Here is a 19,670-nt window from a genome sequence, read left to right as displayed (position 1 = left end):
GTACATATTATAAACATATATGAATTTTCTATAGTTAAAAGTGAAACTTGTGTGGAAATAATATGACAACACTGTAGCACAATGGGTCTAAGGGAATGTCAATCTGCATCATTGCAACAACCGACTATAAGCCACATTAGCTGTTCTTGGTGCTGAAGACGTCCCCACAGTCATTCAAATAAGTCCAGACCAAAAACAAAAAAAAAAAAACAATTTGAGCTCACTATCTCTAAAAAATCATCTCTGCTTCAAAAGTCTGAAGTCAGCATTTTTCTTTAAATCCAATCCATTGTTTGAATAATGGGAGATCACCACGGGGGAATCATTTCAAATACTGGAAATTAAGAAAGAAAGACAAGGTGTATAAAAAAAAACTGCTGCAGCTACCACTTGAAGCTCGAACCGCTGATTTTTAAGCCAGCTTCATGTGCCGATGATGGCGTTGTATGATATTACAAGTGAGAGACACATGAGATTTATCCTTTGTGTACTACGGGTATCTGTACCAGAATTCATTGCTATCCATCCAATAGTTGTTGAGATATTTCAGTCTGGACCAGAGTGGACTGACAGACTAATATCATAGAGGCATGCTGCGTGACTAAAAAAAATAGTGTGAGCACATATATTTTTTTCAGTGCCTGTGTCACACTCTTCAGCTCTAAATAACTGTGTGAGTGAGCTGATCTGTCTGTGGAGCAGCTGTTAAAACGTGTGACTTTAATGCTCTTAAATAAACAGTGATCTAATACTCACAATTTAGCCATATTCATCTCTCGTGTAGTCTTACACGGTCACTGCTGTGTCTAAGAAAAAAAGGTTCAGGGGGATGTTAAGTGAACCATTTGGCCTGTAAAAGTCTTCCCTATAGTCTTCCTATAAGCCACCATTGATTGATGAATTGTTATGACTACCAACCTGCTCCTGGCTATAACTTCACACGTCAAATGCAGCTCATCTGCATGGTGTCGCCTGTTTTTTTTTTTTTCTGCATGCGTATAGGGGAGAGAAGAAGAAGAAGAGACATAACTTCACATGACTGATATTCAGACGTCTGCCATTCCCTCCCTCCATGCTTCTCTTAACTCATCCACCCCCATCTGTTCATCCAAAGCACAGCACAATCTGGCACACTGCAACCATCAGGTGTGCACACACGCACGCACACACACACACACACACACACACACACACACACACACAGCCCTGCAGCCTTTCATTACCTCACGCACTAACTTTCAGTTCCTGTTTGTCTTTGAAATAACAGAATAAGGCATAACTTGTATTCACAAAACATCCCCAGTCCAGACACATGCCTCAACCGATTCTCCCACTACCAGACTGAGGCAGGGGCCAAAGTGGGTCCCGTGTAACTCCCCTATATATCGTCCCTTTATTCAGGCCTGATGTGTGAATCTTTATGTGCGCTCCTCCTGACCTCCCCTGAATCCAGAATGCCAGTGATGGAAACAGCTCCAGACAAAAGCGGATTCAAAAGCAGTGAAAGGAAGAATGAGATGGGGAGGTGGGAGGAGTTTGGGAGGGAAACGGGTCTACGAGCCTTTAAATCATCATTGGAAACTCATTAGAAAGCTGGCGGGGCCGGGCGGAGACGGCCGCACAGATTGCGCGCTCCCGAGCACAATACCGGTAATGAAGTGGAAGCTAAGAGGGAGTGTCCGAGGACAGATTTCTTTGCAGTAGTTACTCCACTGGCCCTAAAGTTTCCCCACAATCTGTGTATGGGGTGTAAAAAGCTGCATTCATGAGATGTTAACCGCTTTGTTTGTCGGGAGGAATTTATTCAAAGTGTTGCAGCTTTCAGCGACAGATGGGGAGGAAGGTGATGGATCGGAGCAGAAGTTAACTAAAAGAAAAAAGAGATGGAGAAAGAAGAATAAATGTTAATGTAACTGGACATTATCAATCTGGTGGCATTCTGGTGCCAGTCTATGCCTGCTGCTCCAATGAGATCTCTGCCTGTTGCAGCATCACAGGGACACCACTGACCCCCTGATGTCTGTCTATTGTAGCATTGTCAGTTATGTTTTAAACGAGCATGTTTACACAGTTTGGTCTAAAAATCTCCAATTAAGACACCTTATTCATTTGACAATTGTTTTAGGGTCTGTAAGAAAACGTTTCATTTGGCTGAAGGTAGTTTGACTTTTATTTTTGTTGCTGTTGGCCGTTTTTTTAAATTTATCTATTGATATATCAACTATTTCCCAAATTCATTGATTAATTGCATTCATCAGATATCAGAAATATTGCCAAATAATGCTCATCTCAACTTCCCAGAGCAAGGAAGCGTCTTCCAATGTCTTGTTTTGTCTGATTAAGTCCAAAGATGTATAGTTAACTTTTAATATAAAACCCAAGAAAAACATCAAATCCTCACACTGAAGAAACTGGCACCAGAAAATAATTGATCAATTAATCGATTCATCATTTTATACTTTAATAAAACAGTCCCTTAAAGAGACTTATAAAGACAGCTTTTAGATTGTCATTTTTGTATTTTTCACAACTTCCCCTGGGAATCACTGTGAAAGGTCTTAGCCTTAGTCTTAATCTCAGCCTCTATTTTTTAGCTTTAGGGCCACACAAAAGGTCCTAATTAACCTGCTCAGCACTCCGTCATGTATTCAATTTTCAGTAATAGTTTAGGAATAATACCGGTTGAATAGTGAATCAAGTGAAGTGCGATCCTCTCTTTAAGACCTCTAAACTGGAGGCCGTGACACAAGTTCTTCAAGTGTCGCACTCTGGAGCTGATGGGCGCATTCACTCCTAATCATTTCCATCAATAGTGTAGAGGATGAGGCCATTACCCAGAGTGCGTTTCTCTTGGTGGAGAGGAGATAATTGGCTAATTAGTGCTGGGAACCAATTAGGACTCTGTGCTTGTGATGGCACGCGAGTTAAGCAAAGGTTAGCTGAGAGGAGGAGGGGGGGGGGGGGAAGGGGCTTCAGCGGGCTGATCGATTATCTTAGACACCCTCATCACACACACACACACACACACACACACACACATACACACACACACATGCGTCCCCTCCATTCTCACCCTCACGCTCCCTCTCCCCACTTTCTCCGTCCACCGCTTATCTGGTGGACAAAAGAGACCAAATCGCCTATTTCCATCTCAATGAGTTAAGCCCCAACAAGAGGCAGGGATCGGGCGACCGGCTTCAGACCCCAAATACCCAGCGATCACTTGAGCAAATGGGGCCACAATGCAGAAGAAAAGAAAGAAAAGGGGGAGAGGGAGGGAGAGGAGGGGGGGATGTCCTCTAAAGATATATTTATATATGTTAAAGAAAATGCTAATATGTCCCGTGCAGAATAGAGGGGATTTCGGAGACTCTCTCTAATTCTGCTATTGTTGAACTCGCGTGCAGACGGGTGAGATTGACACGGTGATCACGTGAGAGAATTCTTTCTTTCTTTTTTTTTTTTTAGGTGTGTGTGTGTGTGTGTGTGTGTGTGTCCTTCAGATGACAGCTTTCGCTTTGGGGTAGGTTGGTGGATGCAAAAACCCCATCAAACATTGTAAGAAAGTCTTTGTGGTGCACGCGCACACGCACGTGCAGAGAGTTTTTAATCCGCGAGGCGAGACTCAACATAGTATAATTTGCTTTTGATTGCTCTGTCTGTGTCTGCCTGTGTGTGTGAGAGAATGCTGAGCGGTATTAGAATGCCATAGTATTAGTCAGAGTGTTGTGTGCTCGAAACACATAAAGAAATGAAGAATAAAGAATAAACGGGATGATTCTCACACTGTGGCCTCACAGTGAGCACATTATTACTGTGCTTCAATGGAGCCTACAAGAATGGGCTCTTACAGTGCTTTAGTGCAAAAAAAAATATTTTTTTTTGGATCAGACTCATCTTATCTTCATTATTACACCCTTTAAAAACCATTTACTCATGTTCTAACCATTAATATCAACACATTTGAAGCCTCTGGCTGCTGTTTATCCTTTCTTGGTAAAAATGTAGTTATGAATGTTAGTAATGCATTATAAAGCTTAATACGTTGGTAATAAACTACCTTTTTTTTTATCCCAATACTCTCTTCAAGAACTGGACAACATCTGGACAGAGCTCATGTTTCCTAAAGGACTGTATGATTCTAATAATAATAATTTATTAGGGTATTGAAGGGGCTCCACATGTCCCTCCCTGGGGTTATTGGTGGTTTGTTTAAACTCTCCTCCTTGGTTACAAAAACTTTCAACAACCTTCCCACATTAACGTTTTTACATTGGTACAACTTGTTTATTTGTGTGGCTCCATTTACACTCTCAGAGTAAGTTCTTATGAGCAACACCAATATGCATAATATATTAATAAAAACGGATGCAGAGACAGATCTCTGACATGTGGCAAAGTGCAACATCATGGACCGAGTTGTCTTTTTGATGTAACTATTAATTATATTGCAAAGAAAAGCTTTCTGGCTCCCTCCTCTTGCATAATCTTACTGTACAGGCACTATAATCCCTATACAGTAAAACTATCAAAGGGATTTCCATAACCATGGCAACCCAACAGGTCTTATTAATGGATAATACCTGCTTTGCTATAGTGAATTATTTATTAACCACTTATAACCCCATCATTTCCATATAACCCCTTTATAAATGAGCCAAAATGGAAAGTGATACCAGTATTTCTGTAACAGCCCTGTAAGGCTCATGGTTTTGCTGTGGTGTCTCTAATTAATCACAGAATGACGTCCTCTTGTCTGTTAGGATATGCCTGACTGTGTCTAACTATGCAAGCTTCTTGACTAGATGGTGTCCATTCAGGTGTCTCCTGTTTGATTTTCTGTGGCAGATGGGTTCTTTATAAAACATGCCAACTGATATTAGCTTCTACTGCAAGGCAAGTGTTGCCCCTGAAAAAGCTGCGTGTGTGTGAGAGAGGGTTGGTGGGGGGGGGGGGGGGGGGGGGGGGGGGGGGGGGGGGGGGGGGGGGGGGGGGGGGGGGGGGGGGGGGGGGGAGGGGGGGGGGGGGGGGGGGGGGGGGGGGGGGGGGGGGGGGGGGGGGGGGGGGGGGGGGGGGGGGGGGGGGGGGGGGGGGGGGGGGGGGGGGGGGGGGGGGGGGGGGGGGGGGGGGGGGGGGGGGGGGGGGGGGGGGGGGGGGGGGGGGGGGGGGGGGGGGGGGGGGGGGGGGGGGGGGGGGGGGGGGGGGGGGGGGGGGGGGGGGGGGGGGGGGGGGGGGGGGGGGGGGGGGGGGGGGGGGGGGGGGGGGGGGGGGGGGGGGGGCAGGAAGAGAGGGAAAGAGAGAAAGAGAGGCTAAGTCCAATGGGAAGAATGAGAAAATCTCTTAGAGAGCCGTGACGGGGCCCCAGTCGCTCTCTAAATGTATTTTAATAGGAGGGACCCTGATGTCCAGGCCAATTCATCTCCCATCTCCGTGTAATGAAAGGAGTCGTGGCCGGGACCGGGGCAGATCTGGGGGAGAGTGAGGGGGAGAGAGAATGGGGATGGAGGGATGGCACAAAGGCTGCATGTGGCTTTGCCTCATTATGCTGCAGTTAGGTGGAGGGCTGCATGGAGGCAGCGGGGGCTAGGGTCCCCACAGACCAGCTCGGGGGCCACAATACCGGCATGGACTGGCTGCAAAGGGAGACCCTGCCATGCCATTATCCAGCCGCTACTAACGAGGGCTTCATACGCCTTTGATATAATCTCACCATTGAAATCCTGATAAATCCCCCCTGCGTTTACAGCCAAATCCCATTTGTAACGGGTTCACGGAAGGCTGTGTGAGCGAGTGAGTGCGTGCGTGCGTAACCGTCTGTGTTTGTGCGTGTATGCGCGTGTGTCGTCTTCACCTGCGCCTCTCTTGTTCTGGCAGGCGAGGCCAAGGAGAGTCTCATGTTAAACCGGGCCGTTACACCGGCTTTAATTAAAAAATCCCCCCCCACCCCCTCCTCTCTCTCCATAATTCTCTCTTGTGCGCGCACAAGACATCTCGTGAGCCGATCTGAGCTGAATTGGAATAAAATCAATGTTGAAGTGGATATAGTCCTTTTCTAGACTCAGATATGATCTGATAGGCAAACAATTACTGGATTACAACACACAAGGGGGATGAATAATAGAAGACAGATTTATGGAATTTATTAATGAGAATAAAATGATGCTATTACCACCAGTTATACCACTTTTGAATCTCAGCTCTCAGCATTATGGGTCTATCATAAGTCCACTATATGAAACAAAAAAACAAACAATGAAAAAAAAAAACGCATCACGTCATATTTTTGCATGCATGAAGTGTTTTTTTCTTATAGGAGGTGGAGAGGTCACCGGGACAGCTCAGCATGCCCAAACTATTCCTCCAGTGGGTTACGCAGGACACGTGCGTCGGGATCCATCCTCACAGTGTTTAAGCATAAATCTCTTTACACTCAAAGTGCGCCTATAGGGTAAAAGCATCCTTAACAGATACTCCTATTCAAATGCTTTGTCCTCTAGCTCAGGGACACTGCGCATCTCTCTGCCCCCCCTCCGGTTGTCGGTGCGCAGACTCATTTAACAGCGCGAGAAACATAAACAAGCGACGGAAACTATAGCTGTATTAAATCAAGCCCCGTGTTTAGCCCACATATTGGGTGCCAGGTTTCTCCGCACAGTCCAGGAATCTCTAAACAGGGTTTAGAGGTCTTTCAGAAGTCTCCCCCTTTTTTTTTCTTCCTCCCCTCTCAAAGCTCGGATTGGACACAGTGTGGCTCATTTGCATGCCTCGCCGTATAAACCCTCCTGCAGACACTGCAGCCCTCTTGCGCTGAGAGAGCGGCACACCTCCAGTCGAGAGAGAGAGAGTGAGAGAGCAAGAGCGGAGCGCGTCCAGAGTGCGCATTGAAAGACATATGGAATATTTATTTAAAAAAAATAAAATAAAATAAAAGCTTGATACAAAGCCCCGGAGAGTCCACAGGACAGGGGAAGGTGAAGCTTTTCGCAGGTGCGTTTTGTTTAAACTTTAAATCGGACTCAGTGAGGACAGTTTGCTGAATTTCAGATTTTTTGGAGTGAAGGTTGCAAGATGGGAGGAATAGGGTGGAACGGGCTTTTAGTGCTAGTGTGCGTCTCTTTGGTAAGCCTGGCTGCTGTCACACAAGGAAAGACGGTGAAATATCAGACATTTGAGGAAGACGCACCGGGGACAGTGATTGGAAACTTGGCCAAGGACATCTCATCCACTCCCTCTTCCTCGGGGGGCTCCAGGACCAATTTCAGGATGATGAAACAGTTCAACTCCTCTTTCATCCGTCTGAGGGAGAGCGACGGGCAGCTGACCATAGGAGAGAGGATAGACAGGGAGAGGATCTGCAAACACACCCTGCACTGCCTCATCGCTTTCGACGTGGTCAGCTTCTCCAAAGAGCAGTTCAAACTCATCCACGTCGAGGTGGAGGTCAAGGACATCAACGACAACTCCCCCGAGTTCCCACGGAAAGAGTCGAGTCTGGAGATCTCCGAGAACACAGCGGTGGGCACGCGGATCCCGTTGGACTTCGCCGTGGATGATGATGTCGGTGTGAACTACATCCAAAGCTACCAGATCTCTGTAAACAGTCACTTTTCAATCGACGTGCTCAGCAGGGCCGACGGGGTTAAATATGCGGAGCTGGTACTCATGAAAGAGCTGGACCGGGAGACGCAGGCTACTTACGCGCTGGAGCTGGTCGCTATGGATGGTGGCAACCCGTCCCGCACCGGAACAACGCGCATCAACATCAAGGTGAAAGACTACAACGACAACAGCCCGGTGTTCGACAGGAACAGTTTCTCCGTGGACCTGCCCGAGGACGCACCGGTGGGCTCCTTATTGCTGGACCTGAACGCAGAGGACCCGGACGAGGGGCTGAACGGTGAGGTGGTGTACGGGTTCGGTCACCAGGTGCCCACAGAAATACGGCAACTCTTCAGAGTGGACAGGAAGACCGGGCGACTCACCTTGGAGAGCCCGATTGACTTTGAAAGTAAGAACACGTACGAGTTTGACGTCCAGGCCACCGACCTGGGTCCGAACCCGAGCCCGGCCATCTGCAAAATTGTAGTGCAGGTGCAGGACGTTAACGACAACGCACCGGAGATCTCGATCACCCCCATGACGTCCATCACGGCGGGGATAGCGTACATCACAGAGGCGGCGGCCAGGGAGAGTTTCGTGGCTCTGGTCAGCACCTCGGACAGAGACTCCGGCGCTAACGGACAGGTGCACTGCACGCTGTACGGACACGACCACTTCAGACTGCAGCAGGCGTACGAGGACAGCTTCATGATCGTGAGTACCAACCCGTTAGACCGGGAAAAAATCCCCGAATATAACCTTACAGTAGTGGCGGAGGATCTGGGCTCCCCTCCCTTCAGGACCATCACTCAGTACACAATAAGACTGACGGATGAGAACGACAACGCTCCGGTGTTCAGTAAACCGGTGTATGAGGTGGCCGTGGTGGAGAACAACGCACCTGGCGCGTACATCACGACTGTGGTGGCGCGGGACATGGACATGGGGTCAAACGGGAAGGTCAGCTATAAACTGGCGGACACATACTTCATGGGCTCCCCCATTTCCACCTTCGTGTCACTGGACCCCGCCAGCGGGTCTCTTTACGCGCTCCGGAGCTTCAACTATGAGGTGATGAAACAGCTGGAGCTCCGTATCACCGCCAGCGACGGCGGCTCTCCGCCTCTGTCCGGCAGCGCTAACGTCTATGTGAGGATAGTGGACCAGAATGATAACGCACCGCTCATCACGCAGCCGGCTCTGAATAACGGCTCCGCTGAAGTCCTCCTGCCCCGGGACGCACCGAGCGGCTACGTCATCACCCGGGTGGAGGCGCGGGATGCGGATGAGGGTGTCAACTCTGAACTGTCCTACGGGCTGGCCACCGGTGAGCCCTCCGTGTTTTCTGTCAACAAAGCCACCGGGGAGATCTACCTCAACCAGGTGCTCAGCCACGACGTGGACGAGACCCTGAGCGTCACCGTGACGGTGAGTGACAACGGGAGGCCCGCGCTCACCTCCACCGCCACCCTCCACTTCCTCATCATCGCGGGCTCACCGCCGAGCGACAGGACGGTGTACCAGCCGGGCAGCGGAGACGAGGTGCACGCGCAGTGGGACCTGTCGGTGGTGATTATCGTTGTCCTCGCGGGGAGCTGCACGCTCCTGCTGCTCGCCATCATCCTCATCGCCACCACATGCAACCGACGCAAGCGGGACAAGAGTGGAGAAGACAGCGACTCGTACGGAGAGAAGGGCACGCTGGAGAGGGGCAGGAACCACGCGGCGGACAACCCGCTTCTGCCTCTCCACGCCGCCGGAGGAGAAGCGGGCTTTGATGGACACTCTTACAACAGCCAGCCCGGTGGGTTCACCTCGGCTCACCCCGGGGGCAGCGACATGTGCTCGGCCTCAGAGGACGGCAGCGAGGTGCCCTGCGTGTATGACTCAGACAGCAACAGCAAGCTCCGAGGGAACAAACACGAGGTGAGATGCACCTTAGGGACATTGTGCTCAGGAGGGGAGGTGTGGGGGAGGGAGGGAGGGAGGTGTGGGTGGCAGACAACAATGGACAATCTGCAACGTGTTCATCCAGCAGACACTAACCTCTGTTTTTGTTCTCTCTCTCCTCCTGCAGGGCTACTCCACTCTGCCTGGCTATGGCAACGGCAAAGAGGCTGTGAGGCCCATCACTATCTGGAAGGGGAACTCTTACACCACCATCTCTGCCAGGGACCCGGCCTTTAGTGGGAAAGACAGTGGCAAGGGGGACAGTGACTTCAATGACAGTGACAGTGATGTCAGTGGAGACACTGGCCTGAAGAAAGATGGAGCAGTGGTTCCTCCGATGGGTGGCCAAAATGGTAAGAACAATGGCAAATTTGAATGGCTCTATAATATGATGTTAAATAGATTTGATGCTCCATATGTTATGCTCCAAATCTAACTCCACCCTCTCTTTTTTTTTTTAGCTTTATGGGCTTGCACCAGTGAATGTAAGGTCCTGGGTCACTCAGATCGATGCTGGAGCCCCTCAGCAGTAAGAGCCAACGCAGCACCTTCTCCAGCACCGACCCTCTCCTCCTTTAGCAGCCTCTCCAAGACGGCCTCCCTGCCCCGGGATCCCAACCGCAGGGACAACTACTATCAGGCCCAAATTCCCAAAACAGTGGGACTCCAGAGTGTATACGAGAAGGTGCTGCACAGAGAGTACGACTATGTTCTGGTCACCCCACCCAGACCTGTGAGGGTGCAGGAGATCAGTGATATAACCCTCCCTGTTTACACCCCCACCCCAACACACTGCCCCAATAATGACGTCTAAAACAGACACCACACACACACACACATGCACACACACACTTAAGCTCATTCTCAAAGAAATGTATAGTGTATTCAAAGTTTTAATTTATGATTCATGACAATGAGAATAATGTAACTTTTTGAAGTTCTTTGTCGCTGTGGAGAGTGTGCATATATAAGTTTATATCCTAATATTTGTGTTTTATTGTAACAGCCACATTTGATGTCCATTCAATCACTTTTAAGAACATTTTGTTGGACATGAAGTGTATCATATGCAAGTTTTGTACATAGAGAGATTTTATTTTTTATAAAAGTAATAATTAAAGCAAAGATGTGTAAATATGAATTGTAAATATTGATCTTTAAGCACGCTGATTATTTAAAATGGCCCCAGAAACTGTGCAGTTTGAGGGCAGGTGACCCACAATGTATCAAGTTGATAACAATGTATGAAATTATTTGAATGCAATAATAAGTAATTGTACAGATTTTTTTTAAATCCTTACAATATTCCGAGAGAAAATAAACTTTTGAAATACTGTTCTGAGAATGTGAGTTGTGTTTTCCTTCGTCTGAGAGGTGAGCAGGGTGTTTATGTGAGCCTTGCAGGAGTATCAGTCACTTGTAAAAGCCAACAGGCGTCGCTGTTATTGCAGCAGTGAGCCTCTCTGTCCTTGCAGCCCACCGAAGAAGGTCAGTTAAGTTTTTTTTTTTTCTTTTCTGAATACGATTTTGTTGGTGAGATGCCAGAACGGACGCCAAGGTTTTCTAGCAAACCACCTCACGCATACCAAGAGCGAAAGCCTTCATGGTTATTCTTTCTCATTGGCTTAATAGCTGCATGTTAAAGATGTGCTCAGATTTCTTTTACATAAATTATGACCACCTGAAATGTGCACATAAAGGAGACAGAGAGACCGTGCGTAAAGGCGCATTTACAGTTCGTCTCCAACAGTAAATAAACAAAAAAAAAGAGCTTACAGGCATGAGAGGAAGTCTAACTAAGGATATATGTTTGATAGGCATCCAAACACAGGTGATTTCTGCCAAAGAACATGAAGTCCTTGGGAGCAAATCCTCCTGCTCTCCTGTCAGGATGTTTTTTTGTCTATCTGCCAAATGCGCACGGTGCGCCCCTTACGTAATCCCCCCATTATCATTCATGGGTTCAGGGCATTTTTCATAACAGCAACGCAGCTCTGGACTCGGATACAGAAGATGTGGTGGGGAATAAGATTTAAGTCAGTCCAACAAAGCTGCCGTTTCTGTCACGTAAATGTACTCTCTCCAAGCTGGAGAAAACATGCGACATTCCGCCAGAGTCACCTTTGACCTGCAACCGTCTGTGGAGGCATTGAGAGGGAGGAGGGGGCGGAGGTAGGGGTGTGCAAAGGTGATTTGAGGAGACAACCTCACCCCCTCCTCCCCCCACCGTCTTAATTGCTGAATAGATCTTAGTCTTCCTTACCGAGGTGGTCATAAAGGTAAATGATGTGAAATTCTGGGGATCATAGCAGGAATCAAACTCATGTAAATTACATGAGCAGATTATTATGATCTTCAAAGGGGGAAAAAATGATTAAGGCTCCTCTGAAAGAACGCATAACTCTTGGTTTAAATTAGTGTTTGCTCACAATGCGGCCATCATCGACTGGAGGTCATACTTTACCTACTTATTTCAAGTCACAAAAAAACTTAGGACAGATTGAAAGCACTATAGGAAGAAACACGACCTGCATGTGTGAATGAGGAGGTGTCCATCCTCCTGAGAGAGAGAGAGAGAGAGAGAGAGGGGAAGTGGAGGGAGGGGGAGACAGAGAGGGATGTTAGTGGACTGGGGTTTCCTCAGGTGTTTGGCTCCAGTCATGGCCGGGAACTCAGAGAAAGTACCGATCGCCTCGGCGGGACCAGAGGACCTGCAACAGTTCATGCCTCCGGTAAGTTTTCTACAGCTCGATGCGATGCGGACACTGTAGGCACATGTGTCAGGGTCAGATGGATAGATGCCCAAAAAGAAGGAGTCTGTCTCCATTTCACCTATAGTTTATGATGATGGTGATGATGATGCGTATTTGGGCATGTTGTCATTTTCTTTGGTTTGTTTGTTTTACCGTAGGCCTACTCCGCTGTGGCCGTGAAGCCCGCCACCACCGGCCGTCTTCTGAAGGCCGGGATCGCGGTGCTCATCGCAGGGGCTGTCCTGCTGTTACTGGGTGCAGTCGGAGCTTTCTACTTCTGGAACAACAATGAAAAACACGTAAGACTAATATGTTATTGTTTCTCTTGGTTACACTGTAAAAAATATTCAGGAAGATGATTTGTCTTTTTGCTGAAGTTCTGTCCCTTAAAAGGGATCATGTCCTGTTTGAAAACTGTTTGAAATGTCATTCACAGCTGCACCTACTTTGAATTGGTGAAACACATCATAAGTCTGATATTAAGGTTTAGACAGTTGTATTATTTGGAGGGTTTTGTAGTTTTCAGTCAAGAGAGGTTCAAAGAAAACATGATTAAGCCTCTGGAAGGGTTTTTCCTGTTTTACAAAGAGAAACAGAAAGTTTAGCCGCCATCCACATCCCAATCATTTTCATACAGTCCCTTAGGACTTTCAATCAAAAGTCAAATCAAATGCAGTTTGATCTGACAGATAATTCCTTTTGTTCCACTGTAGTTTGACTCTACATTCCAAACTTTTCTAAAACCAGTGGCACTGCCGTCGAAGAAAACAGCTCTTGTACTCACACTCTATCAGAAATAATGTCAGCTGATTGAAGAAATTCTTGAAACAAGCTGTTTTGAATTGGAAACAAGTGAAATGAAGTTGCAACATTTTAACTTGTTTGAATTAAAAGGAGACTCAATACTAAAGTAGTTTTTCCAAGATGGACTTTTTTTTTTTTTTTGCAGTGTAGGCAAACAGTAAAATGTAAATTAAACACTCCAGCTCCATGGTGCATTCTGCTTGGTGAATGGAGGCGTTGTGTGTGTGCGGTGTGTGCGGTGTGTGTGGTGTGTGCTGCTGGAGGATCCTGGCAGGGTGGAGAGGGGGTGGGGGTGGGGGGTTGCCTCTTTGGTCCGGCTGATGGTCCAGGAGCAAGAGGTGGAAGAGATGAGGGGGGAAATGTAGCTTTCTGAGTGTTTTTTTTCCCATTATGGAGTTAGAAAATGCCATTAAGACATGATGAAAAGACTCTGTAGAAGGGTCATCATCAAGCAGAGGTGTGCAGATTGTATTCTTCTGACCAAGTCTGAACGAACGAAAGAGAAATCCATGAAAGAGTAGAGGAAAAAGTCACAGGGCAAGATTGGAGAAAAAGGGTGAGGAGGAGTGTTGAAAGAGAGAGAGAGAGTTGGGGGTGGGGTGACTCAGGACTTTCATACCTTACATGCCAGTCTGAAACCTTGTTTGTGTGTGTAGGTCTACAATGTCCACTACAGCATGAGCATCAATGGCAAAGTGGAGGAGGGTACGATGGAGATCGACACAGCCAATAACATGGAGAGATTCAGCACCGGCAGCGGGGCGGACGAGGCCGTGGAGGTCCATGACTTTGAGATTGTGAGTTGGATCTAAAATAACCCAAAATATCAGGAGACTCAGATAAAAGCCGAGAACCAGACTCATCAACACACTGATCAGCACGCTCCGAGCCCTTGTGGGGCTCGTTGTAGCAGTGGAGAAATTAAGAACAAGTAGACATGTTGTCTCCCTTTGGGCCAATCAGTGTCAAGATGCATCGTCTCTCCAATTTTCATTAAATTCAGACTGGTGGTTTTTGACCTTTAATTAAAGTACCCCAATCAGGCCAATCAGAGTAGTGAAGCAGCAGTTTTGGCCTTTTAACTATTAAAAATTTGACCTTTAAGCACAGTGTCCCTGTGAGTGTAATCTCTTAATCTACAACAGAGTACCAAACTGTAGCACCACCCCAAAATGTTCCAAAATCAGCTGATTACATTTAACACACAGATCTATACTCCCTGGAGACCTAATATGTTCTAACTTCCAGATTTCTGTTTGTCCGCCTTTCCTTCCTGACCTCTCCAGGGGATCACAGGGATCCGGTTTTCAGGAGGAGAGAAGTGCTACATCAAGGCCGAAGTGAAGGCTCGTCTGCCTGATGTGGAGGCTCTCAACAAGGACTCGATGACATTCGACCTGGTGGGTTGGTCCAGTCTGTCTCACATGTTTTCTCCAAGTTCTAATGTGCCTTTCAGGAAATGATCAACATCCCCTTTCCACTGCAGGAAGTGTAACCTTATCCCATTACCTGAACTTTTTAAGGAATACTCTGACATTTTGAAGAATGTGTTTATCTACTTTCTTGCTCAGGTGTTGGCAGCAGTTACTTAGTTTAGCTTAGCATAAAGATTGATAACAGGAGAAGCGTATTAGCGACTTTCCCCCCAAATATCAGCCAGCCTTTTTGTGAGGCTTTGGTACTAATCTCCTCCTTGTTTTTTACCACATAATTTATTACTAACCAGGACATTAGCATCCAGTTCATTGAACCACTTACTAGTTTTTTAATTCCACTCCACTGCTCACATCGTGAGACTTTACTTCTCTGTAATCTTGTTTCACCTTTTCAGTATTTCTCTATTCTGGCTTTGTGTTGTCCAATTTGCTGCCAAATGCTGAGAAATTGTGTAGCAACATTCATTTCTAACCACTGACTATAGCTCTCCTCTCCCCAAATACTAATAATGGCCTGGGCGTCTCTGGTAGTCCAACAAATGTTCTTCTTTGTTGTTACTTTTAAAAGTATCGTTTGTCCTGGTCGATACAGATGCAGCAGTAAAAAAGTAAAAAATGCCTGTTATAGCATCTGGACCTTGTGTTTAGTACCTCCTCTTGTGTTTTGCTGAATTTTAGTGAGAGGATCACAGCAGAGAAGAGTGTAAACAAAAGCAAAATGTGTGACAGTGGTTAGCACACATTAGGTTTGGACTGCAGTGAAAATGACTCTAGGTATAGGGTCTAGGGGACTCCACTATGATTTCAACAACTATAGGCTGGTTTGCTTGTATGTAGACACTCATGCTCTCCAGAGGATAAACCATACTGACTCTGGTGATCCTCAGACCCAGATCCAGTTGAAATGTTTCACTGGATCTGGGTCTGAGGATCCACCAGACAGTTTGTCCACTTACCTTCTAAAAAAATCACTGTTGAGAATTTTAGTAAATTTTGCATGAGAACTTTATAACATTTAAAGCTGCAGGTATGATGGATTATTGTATTTATGAATGACTTACTTACATTTATAAGTGCAGTCCTGACGTCTTATAACTCATCACCCTTTATTTAGACTTCCTCACTTTCAAATCAAATCTGAACATACAAATATTAATATGTCATGAATAATAATAATAATAATAATCACTTTCTAATAACAGTACAGCTAAAAGTTAAAAAGGAGCATATACATAGAAGTTTATTTCAAATCTGGTAGCCCAAACATTTTTCTTAAAAGTGGCTTACTACTGATTTATAAGGTAATAATACATCTTTAATTAGTCCATTTATAAAGCCAGTGGTTACAAGTTATGAACTCTTTGTAAAGTATTCTTCAGTTATACTAAAAGTTGTATTTTACTGCAGTGTACAGCGTTGTTTATGAACTTTATACAACAAGTTCTCACTCCTGATATAAAGCCATTAGCATGACTCAGCCAAGCCAATCATCTACCAGGAACACATGGGTGATTTTTATGTGTGGGTTCCCATAACTTAACAGCTTGGTGGACTCTATTAAGATCAATAAACACAACAGAGGACTACACTGAATATACCGTGTGTGTGTGTGTGTGTGTGTGTGTCTGTGTGTGTGTGTATCGCTATCACAGCGCACCAACAGCACAGTCTGTGACTGTTCAATTGAGGCTGTCTGATAATTAAAATCATTTAGCTCTACAGAAGCTCCACATCCACATAAATCCACATCACCAGAATTGCCCTCATGAACGCGCACACACACACACACACACACATGCCAGCACACAATTAATTATCACGCAGAGCTGCTCTTATTGCCTCTCTCTGCCTCATAAAAGATCATTTATTTCGAGTTTGTGCTTTTGTGTGTGTGTGTGTGTGTGTTTGTGTTATTGCCTCTCTTTGCCTCATAAATGATCGTTTGGTTTCACGTTTGCGCGTTGCGTGTGTGTGTATGTGGAGAGGGAGATATTGTTATAATGGTTGCTGCAGGCTGGTCATTTGCTATAATTTAGAGTGATGGCAAATATGGGTAAGATAAGGCACACACACACACACACACACACACACACACACACACGCGCGTCTCCATCCAGAGAGAGTGGGTCAGATAAACTCTTATCAGTCGAGCATTGGAGAAGGACCCCCGCTTTTATTTGCCCCTCCAGCAAATCATTTAAGCTAGAAAAAAAAAAACATTTCTGAAAGGTTGGAGGATAACATTCCCTAAACATGGCTGTGGCTAGTGCAGTGCAGCCCTCAGGAACAAATGCCTCTGGGCAAAAATCATCCCCGCAGAATTCCCATTTTACCTGCAGGCTGTAGATACAGAGTACATATGTTTACACAGTCTCTCCTCTGAAAACCTCATTAGTTTATCTGCAGAAACCTGCAAATTTAGGCCATCCAGTCTCTCCTTCCCTTCAGATCCTGATGAGTCCTGACACTGTGTATACAACTAAATGTTAGCGCAAAGGAAATCTGTACACTAAAGCCTCAAGGGCTTCTTTTTTACTACTTGATTTTATGTTGTTATAAGGAGCATTAACAGCACAACATTAATGCAGATTAGACTCGGACAAGATGCAAAAGACCGTGGGCTATTTAAAGGAGAAGGCTAGTAACAAGATCCATAAACATGATATTCTTCAGCAGTCAGGGACGTCTTCAGATGTTTTTGTTGTGATGTTTATTTGTCTCACGTCACCTCATCCTCTTTTTACCCCCCTTGAAGGAGGACGAGGTGATGCCGGCCAAATTTGAGGATCGTCTGATATGGGTGGCTGCTGGCAACCCTCTCTCTGACTCTGCCTTCCTCAGCAACAAGATAAAGGACTTGTGCGGAGACCTGCCAATCTTCTGGCTCCGTCCCACCTACTCACCCAGTAAGCAATCAGATATTGTTTTGTGGTAAATATATGAAAATGTAAATCCAAAGAAAATACTCACAAGGCGTGTGTGTGTTTTTTTTTTTTTTCTCACAAAACAAAGAGGATCTGGGTCAAACAGTCTCAATAATTTCCATTTAACATGGCAGTTGTTTAAGCCACAGAAAGAAAAACAGGCTAAAAAGAAAAACAGGAGTGCTTTTGAAGTTTCCCAGCTCTCGAGTGTACAATTTTTAGCATGCTGGGAGGTCAAAAGTTCTCAAAACACAATTTTATTCTACTTCATCTGAGCATGGAGCCAGAGAAACAGCTGTGCAATCAGGAGCTGAGCCACATTAATGCCACTCTGCTCCTAAATTTGGTCTGCTGGCAAAAACTGAGGCTGTGATGTGTGCAGGCGGTCAGAGGAAGAGGAGGGCCGCCCCCCGCCAGCGTCGGCAGGCAACCGGGGCCGGCGAGGAGGAAGAGGACGTTGAGGCAGAGTTCAACCCGGAGAACCCCTATCAGGTGAGTCACACAAACACATTCTTCTTCTGTTTGTGTTTACATCCCACTACAGCGTCCACGACTGTCCCTTCAGATCTGAGAGAGCTTTTTCAGAGGATGGGTTTCTCACAGCTGTGCGAGAAGCAGCAGATGTCGGGGTCACGGCGGTGCGGCCTGGATTGTCACTGCAGATCTGAGTGTATGCGTGGGTGTGTTTTCTGTGCATGCGTTTTTCTGTGTGAGGCTGTCTGAGCCCGTCTATGCTTTCCTTTCAGCATTGAGCCTATATGAATAATTTCACAGCAGCCCCCTCCTCCACCTCCTCTGCCGTGGCCCCTTTGGCCTGCTGAGCACACACAGACTCCCATACATACACACCCCCGTGCCCTCCATCCTCACCCCTCGTGTTGGGCCCCACTTTTTTCCTAATCCCTTTCCCTTCCATCTCCAATCATCCCCCCCCCCGACCCCTGCTACACACTCCTGACAACCACAGACGGGGGTAAACAGCAAGTAGTACGCTGAAGAAGAAAATATTTGACAACGAAAAACCCACATCTGACAACATCCCCTCCTCCCCATCCCGCCTGTCGGAAATCCATTTTTAATTGGTTTGAAACGGGCGCTCGCTAAAGATGTACAGTATCACATAGCACAGAATGTGAAAAAAAAAAAACAAGCGCACTGTGTCCTCTCTGTCTCCTCTCAGAGAGGTCTCCAGGGCGAGGAGGAGGGCAACATGAATATCGACCCCATGCTGGACCACCAGGGCGTGTGCTGCCACGAGTGCCGTCGCAGCTACACCCACTGCCAGAGGATCTGCGAGCCGCTGGGAGGGTATCACCCATGGCCGTACCACTACCAAGGCTGCAGGGTGGCTTGCAGAGTTATTATGCCTTGCAACTGGTGGGTGGCACGCATTTTGGGTCTGGTGTAAACAACACCCTGCTCTCACCTGTGAGATGGTAGAGTCAAGGGGAGGGGAGAAACTAGGGAGGGGTGGGGGTGGGTGGGGTTGAAAGGGAGCGGGGAGGTGAGGGGAATAATTTTAGGTGGCTTCTTGTTGTCATCTACTGTAGGTACCTGTTAGTGTGAGTGGCATCACTCACCGTGTCCACACATTATAAATGCATGCTACAGAATCTAGGACAGACATGATCTGACACGTAAAGGTACTCTGCACAGCTTGTCTTATTAAAAAAACATCACCTGCTATCGATTTAGATCCTTCCGGACTACAGCATGCTGTCAGGAGAACAGAGGTTATGATATGAAACATCACTCAGACCTGTTTTAAGTTAAATGCATTGATTTTTGAATACGTCTAACAGCTCCATTTATCCATAGAAGACGCAGGTGAGCTTGTATTTATAGAGCTGGTAATCATCCCTCTGCTTTCACTCTTTGCTTTTTGATGTAAATAAATGTACAGGGTGCAAAGTATTTCAATAGCACTCTGTGGGCTTCAATAGCAGCTATTGTTTTAAGACTTTTCATCACTGTAGTGTGAACTCTTTTTGACTCCTGTGTGTTCAACGCTTTCCCTTTCCCGGTTTGTCCTCATGAGTAGCTCTCATTAAAACAATGTACCGTACGTGTTCTCTCTCAAACTTTCGTCTGCATTGAAGAAGCTATCTCAAAGTGCAATATCTCTGAATAAACTTTTTTAAGTAAACTTTAAAGTGTCACCCTCTTTTGTCTGTTGACCAAATTATTTTTTATCCTATATGTAA

At 46.4% G+C, this 19,670-nt stretch overlaps 3 protein-coding genes across 3 annotated transcripts in view; 2 read left to right on the top strand and 1 right to left on the bottom strand.

Moving 5' to 3' along the window:
• The first annotated feature begins 6,797 nt into the window (after nucleotides 1–6,797).
• On the top strand, nucleotides 6,798–10,835 carry LOC104935781 (protocadherin-8). Its single transcript, XM_010751673.3, has 3 exons — nucleotides 6,798–9,525; nucleotides 9,677–9,902; nucleotides 10,011–10,835. The coding sequence occupies exons 1-3, from the start codon at nucleotides 7,069–7,071 to the stop codon at nucleotides 10,361–10,363; spliced, it is 3,036 nt and encodes a 1,011-aa protein (XP_010749975.2). The 5' UTR covers nucleotides 6,798–7,068; the 3' UTR covers nucleotides 10,364–10,835.
• A 938-nt stretch (nucleotides 10,836–11,773) lies between these two features.
• The window catches only part of sugt1 (SGT1 homolog, MIS12 kinetochore complex assembly cochaperone), a 28,362-nt gene continuing 20,465 nt past the window's right edge, over nucleotides 11,774–19,670 (bottom strand). Inside the window, exon 14 of the mRNA XM_027283257.1 lies at nucleotides 11,774–12,136. The gene's annotated coding sequence lies outside the window, so the exon portion shown is untranslated. The remainder of the gene's footprint in view (nucleotides 12,137–19,670) is intronic.
• On the top strand, nucleotides 12,143–19,612 carry LOC104935782 (chondromodulin). The gene is made up of 7 exons (XM_010751674.3): nucleotides 12,143–12,281; nucleotides 12,461–12,601; nucleotides 13,763–13,903; nucleotides 14,393–14,506; nucleotides 17,298–17,448; nucleotides 17,849–17,958; nucleotides 18,647–19,612. The coding sequence occupies exons 1-7, from the start codon at nucleotides 12,168–12,170 to the stop codon at nucleotides 18,872–18,874; spliced, it is 999 nt and encodes a 332-aa protein (XP_010749976.2). The 5' UTR covers nucleotides 12,143–12,167; the 3' UTR covers nucleotides 18,875–19,612.

Source organism: Larimichthys crocea, chromosome X (genome assembly GCF_000972845.2).
Source record: "Larimichthys crocea isolate SSNF chromosome X, L_crocea_2.0, whole genome shotgun sequence".
Lineage (NCBI taxonomy): Eukaryota > Metazoa > Chordata > Actinopteri > Sciaenidae > Larimichthys > Larimichthys crocea.
This window is presented reverse-complemented; position numbering and strand designations above follow the sequence as displayed.

Bases quoted from the DNA above. Each gene is read 5' to 3' on its own strand.
- LOC104935781 (XM_010751673.3), top strand. From the start codon at position 7,069: ATGGGAGGAATAGGGTGGAACGGGCTTTTAGTGCTAGTGTGCGTCTCT. The intron at 9,526-9,676 runs GTGAGATGCACC...CTCCTCCTGCAG, and splicing joins TCCGAGGGAACAAACACGAG to GGCTACTCCACTCTGCCTGG. The intron at 9,903-10,010 runs GTAAGAACAATG...TTTTTTTTTTAG, and splicing joins TCCGATGGGTGGCCAAAATG to CTTTATGGGCTTGCACCAGT.
- LOC104935782 (XM_010751674.3), top strand. From the start codon at position 12,168: ATGTTAGTGGACTGGGGTTTCCTCAGGTGTTTGGCTCCAGTCATGGCC. The intron at 13,904-14,392 runs GTGAGTTGGATC...TGACCTCTCCAG, and splicing joins AGGTCCATGACTTTGAGATT to GGGATCACAGGGATCCGGTT. The intron at 17,959-18,646 runs GTGAGTCACACA...GTCTCCTCTCAG, and splicing joins ACCCGGAGAACCCCTATCAG to AGAGGTCTCCAGGGCGAGGA.